The 12,025-nt window shown below is 40.3% G+C and overlaps 1 protein-coding gene across 1 annotated transcript in view; it reads left to right on the plus strand.

Moving 5' to 3' along the window:
* LOC101340255 (phosphatidylinositol 3,4,5-trisphosphate 3-phosphatase TPTE2-like) overlaps positions 1-12,025 on the plus strand; it is a 217,068-nt gene that overhangs the window by 186,296 nt on the left and 18,747 nt on the right. Inside the window, exons 12-14 of the mRNA XM_012558990.1 lie at positions 895-956; positions 2,456-2,536; positions 5,991-6,096. Coding sequence (XP_012414444.1) covers positions 895-956; positions 2,456-2,536; positions 5,991-6,096 — 249 coding nt within the window. The remainder of the gene's footprint in view (positions 1-894; positions 957-2,455; positions 2,537-5,990; positions 6,097-12,025) is intronic.

Below are 12,025 nucleotides of genomic sequence, written 5' to 3' on the forward strand. Positions count from 1 at the left end.
GTTGAGAAGTTAGAGGGTTGATATGTTGTGGGGTTGTTAACAAATGTCATAAAACAACATGTGTACTACTGTTTCATGAGAAACTATTTGTTCTGTAAGCCTTCACCTGAAGTACAATAAATAAATAAATAAATAAAAATCAGAATTTTTATTGGAACAGCATTGAATTTATAGATTAACTTGACAAGAATTGACTGCTTTAGAATATCAAGTTGTATATGGGATATCTTTCTCTTTATTTGAATCATCTTCTCTGCCCTTCGGAGCCCTTGTGGCACAGTGGTTAAGAGCTACAGCTGCTGACCAAAATGTCAGCAGTTGGAATCCACCAGCTGCTCCTTGGAAACCCTGTGGGGCAGTTCTGTTCTGTCCTATAGGGTCGCTATGAATCGGGATTGACTCGACGGCAACAGGTTTGGTGTTTTGTTTTGTTTTTTAATCTGCCCTTCAATAACATTTTATGCATTTCTTCATAATGGTCTTACACATCTTTTGTTAAATTCATTCCTAGGCATATTGCTACTGAAAATGGAATCTTTTTTCGATTACAGTTGGATTGTTTTCAGTTTGGGCTATTATAAATAATGCTGCTATGAAATACATGCTTCTGGAACATGTGCCCTCATTTCTGTTGGGTATATACCTCAGACTAAAATTGCTATGTCTTAGGGTAATGAGCCTTCAGTTTTAATACATAATGCCATCTATTTACCAAAACAGTTAGATCACTTTATGTATGTAATTTCCAAGATTTCTAAAAAAAATTCACCAACATTTGGAATTATCAGTCTTTACTTTTAGACATTGGGAGGGTGTGTAGTGATATCTTACGGTTTTCACAAATACTAATAACTTTAACAATGGTTCCTTGAACTAATTTCTTTTCTTTTCTAGGGAGAACTGGAACTATGGTTTGTGCCTGCCTCATTGCTAGTGAAATATTCACAACTGCAGAGGTATAAAAGTTGTTACTACAAACTCTGCCTTACGTTGATTGAAACTGCTAGCTCTGAAGTACAACTGGTAGGGTGTTAAGATGATTCTTTGAATCATGGTACTTAAGTGAACATTGTAATTGGAGGGACAGTTATTAGAAAGCCTGATTTTGATAGTTACTTGTTTCACTTGCACTAGTTAGTAACTGACCTAGTACCTCTCACTAGGGTGAGCTGAGGGAGGCAGCTACTTCCACACAAAATTGAAGGGCGTTCCAAAAATCTCAGTAATCAAAATAAGTAATATTTTTATACAATATTTTAAAAAATCAAAATGAATGCAAATAATCCATGATGAACACAATATCAACATTTTAAATAAAAACAGGATCTAACGGAGCCAGAATTAGGGGAAGGCCAGTAAGGCTGAGTTATGCAAGTGCAAAAAAACTCAGCAATCAAGATGTCTCACCCACCCGCCTCACCCTAGTCATGGCAGAAAGAAGACTGAGAACTCTGCTTTCAAAGGTGGAAACAGCCCACTCAGTCTCCTCAGAAATTTCCAGAGGTTACAGACCTAACTATTTTGATTATGCAAAGATAGTAACATTCAGGAGAGACTTTGTTCTGAATTAGAAAATGGTACATTTTATTTACCTAGAACTTCTGAGGATATTCAAGATCCCTTGGAGAACTTATCTAATTAATCTTGATATTATTCTTCTGAGGAGACAGAGTGGGCTGTTTCCACCTCTGAAAGCAGGGTTTTCAGTATTCTTTGTGCCATGTTGTCACTCAGTCAGGATATGGTCTAGATAAGAGAGGCTGTGGGTTATGCCCAATGTCCAGCACTCTTAATTCCACCACTTTCTTTTTTTGTGTCTTGAGACACACAGGTTTTGAACATGAGTGCCCTAGGACAGTGTTTTACAGACTATGAATCATGATCTATTAGTGAATTGTAAAATCAATTTATTGGGTTGTGACCAGCATTTTAAAAAAATTGAATAGATTAGAATAGAAAATATGAAAAGGTAAGTATTGTTTTGTGAAACTTTGTTTCAGTTATGTGTGCACGTGTGTGTGTGTGTCTAATAGATTTATTCATGTGAACATGTAGATTATAGCTGAAAATATCTGTTTGAAAGCCACTGATCTAGAGCCCTAGACTGAGAGCCAGAAGACCTGTCTTCCAGGGCCTCTTCTGTTTCTATGTGTCCCCATCATAGGTCACTTGGTTTTCTTTTGGTCTCAGTCTTCTTCTCATCTGTAGGAAGGCTAGAAAGAAGGGCTGGACCAGATATAGTCCTTAAGGTTTCCCAGCTCTTAAGTTCCATGTCTTCATGTATCTTTGAATGATAGCACTTTATAACAATGTCTAATTTTGTTATTTTGGGTAGCCTCTGCCCAAAAACCACTGACTTAAGGAAATCATGTGCCAGTAAAAACTTTAAGAATGCCTTACATAGGAAAGGGAAGAGTGCAGATGAACCATGGTTGGATTTTCCCCTTTTCTGTAGGAAAGCCTTTATTATTTTGGAGAACGCCGAACAGATAAAACCAGTAGCTCTAAATTTCAGGGCGTAGAAACACCTTCCCAGGTAAGTTTCCTTTTAAAAAGGGAGGGACGTCGTCTTTGGGGGAGTGGGCTGAGAGTGGCACTTATTATTTGGTTTCACTTTAGACTCCTCCCATGGTGACCAGGCAGCAGCAGCTGGGTGCTCTGTGACAGGCCAAGGAGCCTTGATCCCTCCCAGAGCCCAGAGGGGTGGGCGCACCTTGGAGGCTGCCTGACTGGGGAGCATTGGGCTCTCCCCGGGGCATTCTGCATTCCATTTTCTATTGGTTATTGTTCCTGAGTTGATTATCTTCCTGAAGTAGGGAAGCCAAAGCCCTAAGATTCCAGACACCTGAAGATGATCTAAAGTCACTATCTCTTATTTCCCTGTAGAGAGGAACCAAATCTTCCACAAACCCCTACTGGGTCCATTCAACCTGTGCATAACAGGTGAAAGAGAAAGGAAGAAGGAAATGAGCATTTTTTCAAGAACCTATTATATACCAGGCACTACTGCACTCTTACATATATTATCTCATTTAATTATCATAACACCCATGTGAAATATATATTTTTGCCCTATTTTTACCTTTTAAAAATGTTTTATTATGGAAATTTTCAAACATCGAAAAGTCAAGAGAATCATATAATAAATCCCCTTAGACTCATCATGCAGTTTCAACAATCATTTCAGCACATAGCCAACCATGTTTCATCCGTTCCCTTCCTACTCTCCCCACCCTCCCACTGTCCACCCCCCTAAATCTTAATTGTTTTGAAGCAAATCCTAGTTATCATATCTTTTATACCACAAGTAGTTCAGTAGAACTTCTGAGATAAAGACTCTTAAGAAAGAAACATAACCTTAATACCACATACTACACCTAAACATATTATACCTTAACAGCACCTTAATAATATCAAATGTCTAGTCCATGTTTACACTTCCATAATTGTCTTTAAATTTAAAATTTTTAATTTAAAATTTTTAGAATTTATCTCCATCAGGATCCAACAAGTTTGTTTGATTATGTCTCTTACTTAAGAGTCTTACTCTTTTAGTTTACAGGCTCCTACCTCTCTTTTTTTATTCCTAATTATTTGTTTATTAAAGAACCAGGACATTTATCCTATAGAGCTTACAACATTCTAGACTTTGCTGAACCATGCTAAGGGTTTTATGCTCATTATCTCATTCAATATTCTCAACACCCCTATATGTAGGCACTGTTAGGATTCCCATTTTACAGATTGAAGTTCAGGGAAATTAACTTTTTGAACCAAGAATTCAAATGGAAATTGTCATACTCTGAAGCCCATTGTTTCTTGTGATGGGAATTCAATGGGGAATTAACCCTTGACCTTGTTAGCAGGCCATTCTAACTGCTGGCCCTAAGCCTTTAAAGTTTGGGACTAAAGAACTCAACATTAGCCACTGATACTTATTCACCACACCCAAGCAAAAAAAGATAGCCATAAGCCATAGGCTAAAATTAATACACAAACTTCCTGCAGCCCGGCTCTAATTGTGCCGTCTCCATGCTCAAAAACCATAATGGTTCCCACTGCCAATGTAAACAAATCCAAATGTGTTAACCTGGCACTCAAGGTTTTCTATAATTTGATTTTCCAACATTTTCTTCCACTATTTGCAATCACATATCCCACAGTCTAATCTTAACACGTTTGTACTATTTGCTGTTTCCCTGAGTCTGTCAACATTTCCTACCCACCTGCTATTGCTCATGTGTCTTCCTTGTCCTGGAATCCCCTTCGTTTCTCAGCCCGAAGTGGTCTTGCTTTCTCACTTCTCACAGCCCTTTATGTTTCTTTTAGAGACTTAAGTCAAATTACATTATTCTTTAGCTATTTAAAGTGACAACTTCTCTATCCTCTCTGAGGGCAAGAACCATATTTACCCATCTTTCTACACTTTGCATTCCAAAGGGCCTAGTATAGTACTTCTTTGTAGAGAGTACTTAATAAGTATGTGTCCAAAACCAAAAAAACAAACTTGTTGCCGTCGAGTCGATTCCAACTCATAGCGCCCTCTCTAGGACAGAGTAGAACTGCTCCATAGGGTTTCTAAGGAGCAGCTGGTGGATTCGAACTGCCGACCTTTTGGTTAGCAGCCGTAGCTCGCAGTAGCTCTTAACACGTGTCAGTTGTATTAAATTCTTCTACAAATCCTTGTTGTTTTAGGCTGTAGGAGAATGAAGGGTGGAAACAAAAGCAGCTTGAGGGCCATGGTGGAGTTACAAACCTATAGTGGGAGGAGGGAAATCTGGTGGCAGGAGCCAAGGGGATGTTAGATGTAACTCCTTCAACGAGTCTCTGTGTACATCTCCCCTTCCGTGTTTCTTCTGCCATCATTCAAGTTTCCCTAGCTTTAGTCCAGAATAGGCACATCGTAGGTTACAACTGTATCTCTTCTGATTCACTGGGTAAACATGCAAGGCTTAGTCTCATGCTCGAGAGCCATGTTGGCAAGGTCCCACTATGGAGTTCCCTGTGTGTAGGGTGGTGGTTCTCAGATACCGTCACATTCTAGCCTTGCATTGTGTACCATTACGTGAGCCACATTTCATCCACCACTGAGTTAAAAACTTGCACAGGCCTGTCTCATGACCAGCCCTTTCATGACAGTTAAATTTACTAACACTGTCCAATGAGTGAGGAAGGGACTGAACTTTTAAGCCCGCTAGAGTCAGTACTAGAGCTCTGGAGGGGAGAAGAAAGATTCAAGGAGAGCCCTGGTGAGCAGCTTGCCATAGGAGAGGTTTGGAGGATTCCAGGGCTTCCTTGTGAAAATCCTGGAAAAAAAACCCATGCCATCGAGTCAATTCCGACTCATAATGACCCTATAGGACAGAGTAGAACTGCCCCATAGGGTTTCCAAGGAGCGCCTGGTGGATTCGAACAGCCAACCTTTTGGTTAGCAGCCGTAGCTCTTAACCACTACACCACCAGGGTTTCCATGGAGAGTGAAGAAGCTCTTAGCTGGTGGGGACAAGAGAAGAGTGACATATAATGTACTAATGACTTGTGGAGGTCTTCCTCTTGAGTTTTCACATATGCTGCTCTCCATGCCTGGAGGCTACTCTTGTGTCCACAAAACCATGGACTTTGCTCTAACTCAGTCACTCTAAGCTTCCACGCCCATATCCACCCTTTCACAGTTGCATTAGCTGCGTCTGCTGTAACGTTGTTGTAGCTGCTTTGTTGTTTGTTCTAGTTAGTTGCCCTCTCAATCATAAACAGCCTGCAAGACCTGCCTTCTTACTTGCTACATCCCCACAATAATTAGCTCATTTTTTTTCAAGGTAGCTGTGAAGCAAGAGACATAAAAATGCTTAGTTATATAATGGACACCCAATAAATGCTTCCTTGATTAATTACTGTCCTAAACCAGCTCTATGTTTAAAAAAAAAAAAAAAAGGAATGCTGACATTAGACTCTTCATCTCCACTTAAATCAAGGCTTCTATTATTTTTCAGAATAGATATGTTGGATATTTTGCCAAAGTGAAAAATGTCTACCACTGGAGTCTTCCTCCAAGGAAAATCCTCTTTGTAAAACGCATTGTTATTCATTCAATTCATGGTAAGTGCTTCAGCTATAACTGAAGAATTGGGCAGGAGGGTTTTGTTCATAGCTATATACACAGATAATCCCAACTCATAGCTGTCTTTTTTATGTATCCTCACATATTAACTGTCTGCACGCCTGGAATTGTCCATTAGCTCAGTGATCCTGTGGCCGCATTGTCAACTCTTAGGCTTCCTTCCCCTTTTCTCTTTCCCAGTTCTTGTCTTCCTTTACAGACATAATCAATTTGGACAACTCCATTCCCTTCCCTCCTTTCCTCTTCTCACTGATTGCTCTTCTGGCCTCACCCAGAATGGACTTCCAGGAAGAACCTCTGACGGAGGAGAGAGGAAGGGCCTGTTCGCCCTTGAGGCACTTCTTTCTCACACTTACCTCTAGTTCAGGGCTCTTGGTGGAGGCATCCCTAGGCCCCGTACCATTTTCTCAGCGACTCCTATCAGAGACCCCTTTCTGCTCATCCCTTTCCCCTCCCACCCCCTTTCTTTTCACACATGTCTATTTGGATACCTGCTTTGGGTGGGCCCTGTGCTAGTGCCTCCCTGCCCTTAAGGAGGCCCTGGGTGGTAAGCAGAGGAGAGTTGTGGGCACACAGGTAAAGGACTGTCCATCATGCTCTGGGCGCACAGCCCAGCCTGGGGCCAGGGAAAGCTTCTTCAGGGGCAGCACTTAAGCCCACCTTGGCCTCCCTACTGGAATCTATTTGAAAATGGAAAATCTGGAAGAAAGCCGGGCTCATGCAGAGGGTGACTTTCAGTCCCCCGGCTGTTACCAGTTATTACCAGTAGTCAAAATTCCTAAAAACTTCAAAAGAACTAACCATTTTGCCTGCTTCAGGAATGTAACGATAGAGATGAAATCATGACTGGCTTCCACCATTATCCAGGGAGGCAGTTTTTTAATATGAACAATGAGAATAGAAATAGTTTCTCAAAATTATAAGCTTAAAAATGTTTCTAACAAGCTTGAGAATTATGTTATCTCAGCCTGATATTATATCCTAAGACTGATTTCTCTGTTAAGAATATCTTGGATTTCGTTTAAGCCCTGTGGAGGCATTGATTAGTTAAAACTTTAAGGTGCAGATCTGGAGAAGAGAGGACCTCACCCAAATTATAGGTTCTGCAGGTAGAATCTGGTGGCGTTTTCTGGGCTTGGTTTCCTGCCTCAGGCTAGCATAAAATGTTGTTGTTAGGTGCTGTCTAGTTGTTTTCGACTCATAGAGACCCTATGTCACAGAATGGAACTGCCTCACATAAAACAGAGGCTTTTATTTTTATTTAAAGTGTTTTCTTTTTTTTTTTGTTATAAAGAGGCTGGATGTTGTTTTTTTCTTTTCCAAGCTCTGCAGAGGAAGGATGTGATTTTTTTTTAACATTTAATTATGCTTTAGGTGAATCTTAAACATAGCAAATTAATTTTCTATTCAATGATTCTTACACAAATTGTTTCCTGACATTGGTTGCAATCCCCGCAATGTGTTGGCACTCTCCCCATTTCCTCCCTGGGTCCCCTGTCACCATTTGTCTGGTTTCCCTGTCCCTCCCAGTCTGCTTATCTTTGGTTTTGGGCAGATGTTGCCCTTTTGGTCTCATATAGCTGATTGTTCTAAGGAGCACGTTCTTCAGGGATGTTATTGTTGGATTTTATAACCCCATCTATTACTTGGTTTAATTAAAGGTAGCCTCTGGGAGTGTCTATAGTTTCAAGTTAGAAGGTTGTCTTAGGGCAATAGTCTGGGGAGTTCCTCCAGTCTCTTTCAGACCAGTAAGTCTGGTCTTCTTCTTCTTTTTTTTAATTTCAATTTTGTTCTACATTTTTACCCAGTCTACCCGGGAACTTCTATTGTGATCCCAGTCAGAGTGATCAATAGTGGTAGCTGGGCACCATCTGGAGCCCTGGTAGCACAGTGGTTAAGCGTTCTGCTGCAGTTCGAATCTACCAGCTGCTCCTTGGAAACCGTATGGGGCAGTTCTACTACTGTCCTATAGGGTTGCCATGAGTCAGAGTCGACTCAACGGCAATGGGTTTGGTTTTTCAGTTTTCGTTAGTCTGTTGCATTAATTGCTTCATTTGGACTTCGGTTGTCTTCATTCTCCTTTGTTCCTGGCGGGAAGAGACCCATAGTTGCTTCTTAGATGGTGCTCATAAGCTTTTAAGTCCCCAGATGCTACTCACCAGGATAGGATGTAGGACATTATCTTTATGAACTGTGTTTTGCCAGTTGACCTGGATGTCCCCTGAGACTATGGCCCTTAGCCTTCATGTCCAGTAGTTCAGTACTGATTTCTAAGTTTCTGTAACTGTGCACCCTATATGCCATATTATATATATGAGTATACATGCAGCATTTACAAATATGTATGTAGTCACTATTTATCATACATATTAGCCCATGTATCTACTCCTAAATTATTATTGTAATTACTGTTGTTGCAGGATTGAATATGTTATAGCATTTACCATTGTTACTCTTTATTCTTGCGTACCTCTTAGTGTCTTACTTTGCCTTGGTCACGTTGTGCTGACTTCCCCCGTAATGTGTATTGTCTTACCCTTCACCAGAATTAACACTTGTCTACTATCTAGTTAGTGATTATCCCTCCCTCCCCTTCCCCTCGCTGGTAACAATCAAGGAATGTTTCTGTGTGTAAACCTATTCTTGACTTTTTATAATAGTACTCTGTCCTAGCTATCTAGTGCTGCTAGAAATACCACAATTTGATGGCTTTAACAAAGAGAAATTTATTCTCTCACACTTGAGGAGGCTAGAAGTTGGAATTCAGGGTGCCAGCTGCAGGGCAAGGCTGTCCTCTCTTGTTGGCTCTGGGGAAGGTCCTTGTTATCAATCTTCCCCTGGTCTAGGAGCGTCTCAGCGCAGGGACCCCAGATCCAAAGGACATGCACCACTCCCAGCTCTGCTTTCTTGGTGGTAGGAGGTCTCCTGTCTCTCTGTTCACTTCTCTGTTTTATGTCACAAAAGAGATCGACTCAACCTAATCTTGTAGATTGAGTTCAGCCTCATTAACATAACTGCCTCTAATCCTGCCTCATTAACATCGTAGAGATAGGATTTACAACACATTGGAAAATCACATAGGATGACAGAATGATGGGCAATCACACAACACTGGGAATCATGGCCTACCCAAGGAGACACACACGTTTTTGGGGAACACAATTCATTCCTTAATGAGGTCTCAAACAATATTTGTCCTTTTGTGATTGACTTATTTCACTTAGCATAATGCCTCCAGATTCATCCATGTTGTGAGATTTTTTGCAGATTCATTATTATTTATCATTGCCTAGTAAATGACACCAGAGATCGCATGATGGCGTTTTGCAAGACCAACTTCTTCACTGCAAATAACTTTTTTCAACAACATAAGAGGCGTCTATACACGCGGACCCCTCACTAGATGGAACATACAGGCATCAAATTGATTACATCTGTGGAAAGAGATGTTGGAGAAGCTCAATATCATCAGTCAGAACAAGGCCAGGGGCTGACTGTAAAACAGACCATGAATTGTTCATATGCAAGTTCAAGTTGAAACTGGGGAAAATTAGAGCAAGTCCACAGGAGCCAACATATGACCTTGACCTTGAGTATATCCCACCTCAATTTGGAGACCATCTTAAGAATAGATTTGATGCATACAGACTGAAAATCAGACAGGTTGTGGAATGACACAAAAGACATCATACGTGAAGAAAGCAAAAGGTAATTAAAAAGACAGGAAAGAAAGAAAAGACCAAAATGTATATCAGAAGAGACTCTGAAGCTTCCTCTTGAAAGTAGAGTAGCTAAAGTGAATGGAAGAAATAAGGTAAAAGAGCTGAATAGAAGATTTTAAAGGGTGGCTCAAAAAGAAAAGTATTATAATGAAATGTGCAAAGACCTGGAGTTAGAAAACCAAAAGGAAAGAACATGCTCGGCATTTCTCAAGCTGAAAGAACTGAAGAAAAAATTCAAGCCTCAAGTTGCGATATTGAAGGATTCCAAGGGGAAAATATTGAAGACACATAGAAGTATCACAAGAAGATGGAAAGAATACACAGAGTCACTGTATCAAAAAAAATTGGTCGATGTTCACCCATTTCGGGATGTTGCATATGATCAAGAACTGATGGTATTGAAGGAAGAAGTCCAAGCTGCACTGAAGATATTGACAAAAAACAAGACTCTGGGAATTGATGGAATACCAATTGAGATGTTGCAGCACTGGAGGTTCTCGCTCATCTATGCCAAGAAATTTGGAAGACAGCTACCTGGCCAACCGACTGGAAGAGATCCATATTTGCACCCATTCCAAAGACAGGCGATCCTACAGGATGTGGAAATTATCAACAGTATCAATAATATCACACGGAAGTAATGTTTTGCTGAAGATCATTCAAAGGCATTTGCAGCAGTACATCGACAGGGAACTGACAGAAACTCAAGCCAGATTCAGAAGAAGATGTGAAACAAGGGATATCATTGCTGATGTCAGATGGATCCTTGCTGAAAGTAAAGAATACCAGAAAGATATTTACCTGTGTTTTATTGACTATGCAAAGACATTCGACTATGTGGATCATAACAAATTATGGATAACACTGTGAGAATGAGAATTCCAGAGTATTTAATTGTGCTCATGAGGAACCTGTACATAGATCAAGAGGCAGTTGTTTGAACAGAACAAGGGAATACTGTGTAGTATAAAGTCAGGAAAGGTGTGTATCAGGGTTGTATCCTTTCACCATATTTATTCGATCTGTATGCTGAGCAAATAATCTGAGAAGCTGGACTATATGAAGAATGTGGCATCAGGATTGGAGGAAGACTCATTAACAATCTGCGATATGCAGATGACACAATCTTGCTTGCTGAAAGTGAAGAGGACTTGAAGCACTTAATGATGAAGATCAAACTGCAGCCTTCATTACGGATTACACCTCAACATAAAGAAAACAAAACTCCTCACAACTGGACCAATAAGCAACATCATGATAAATGGAGAAAATATTGATGTTGTCAAGGATTTCGTTTTACTTGGATCCACAATCAATGCCCATGGAGGCAGCAGTCAAAAAATCAAACGGCACATTGCTTTGGGCAAATGGGCTTCAAAAGACTTCTTTAAAGTGTTAAAAAAGCAAAGATGTCACTTTAGGGACTAAGGTGTGCCTGACCCAAGCCAGGATATTTTCAGTCACTTCATATGCATGCAAATCTGGACAATGAATAAGGAAGACTGAAGAAGAATTGATGCCTTTGAGTTGTGGTGTTGGCAAAGAATAGTGAATATACCGTGGACTTCCAGAAGAATGAACAAATCTGTCTTGGAAGAAGTATAGCCAGAATGCTCCTTGGAAGTAAGGATGGCAAAACTTTGTCTCACATACTTTGGACATATGTTATCAGGAGGGACCAGTGTTTGGAGAAGACATCATGCTTGGTAAAGCAGAGGATCAGTGAAAAAGAGAAAACCTTCAAAGAAACAGATTGGCTCAGTGGCTGCAACAATGGCCTCAAGCATAACAACTATTGTTGAGGATGGCACAGGACTGGGAAGTGTTTTGTTTGTACATAGGGTTGTTATGAGTCAGAACCCACTTGATGGCACCTAACAACATTCATCCGTTGAAGGGCATTTAGGTTGTTTCCATCTTTTTACTATTGTGAACAGTGCTGCAGTGAACATGGGTGCGCATATATCTATTTGTGTTATGGCTCTTATTTTTCTTGGATATATACCTAGGAGTGAGATTACTGGAACATATGGTAATTCTATTTCTAGATTTTTAAGGAAGCATCATACTGTTTTCCATAGTGGTTGTACCATTTTACATTCCCACCAGCAGTGTATGAGAGTTCCAATCTTCCCGCAACCTTGCTAACATTTGTTATTTTCTGGGATTTTTTTTTTTTTTTTTT

Source organism: Trichechus manatus, unplaced genomic scaffold (assembly GCF_000243295.1).
Source record: "Trichechus manatus latirostris isolate Lorelei unplaced genomic scaffold, TriManLat1.0 scaffold00205, whole genome shotgun sequence".
Taxonomy (NCBI): Eukaryota; Metazoa; Chordata; class Mammalia; order Sirenia; family Trichechidae; genus Trichechus; species Trichechus manatus.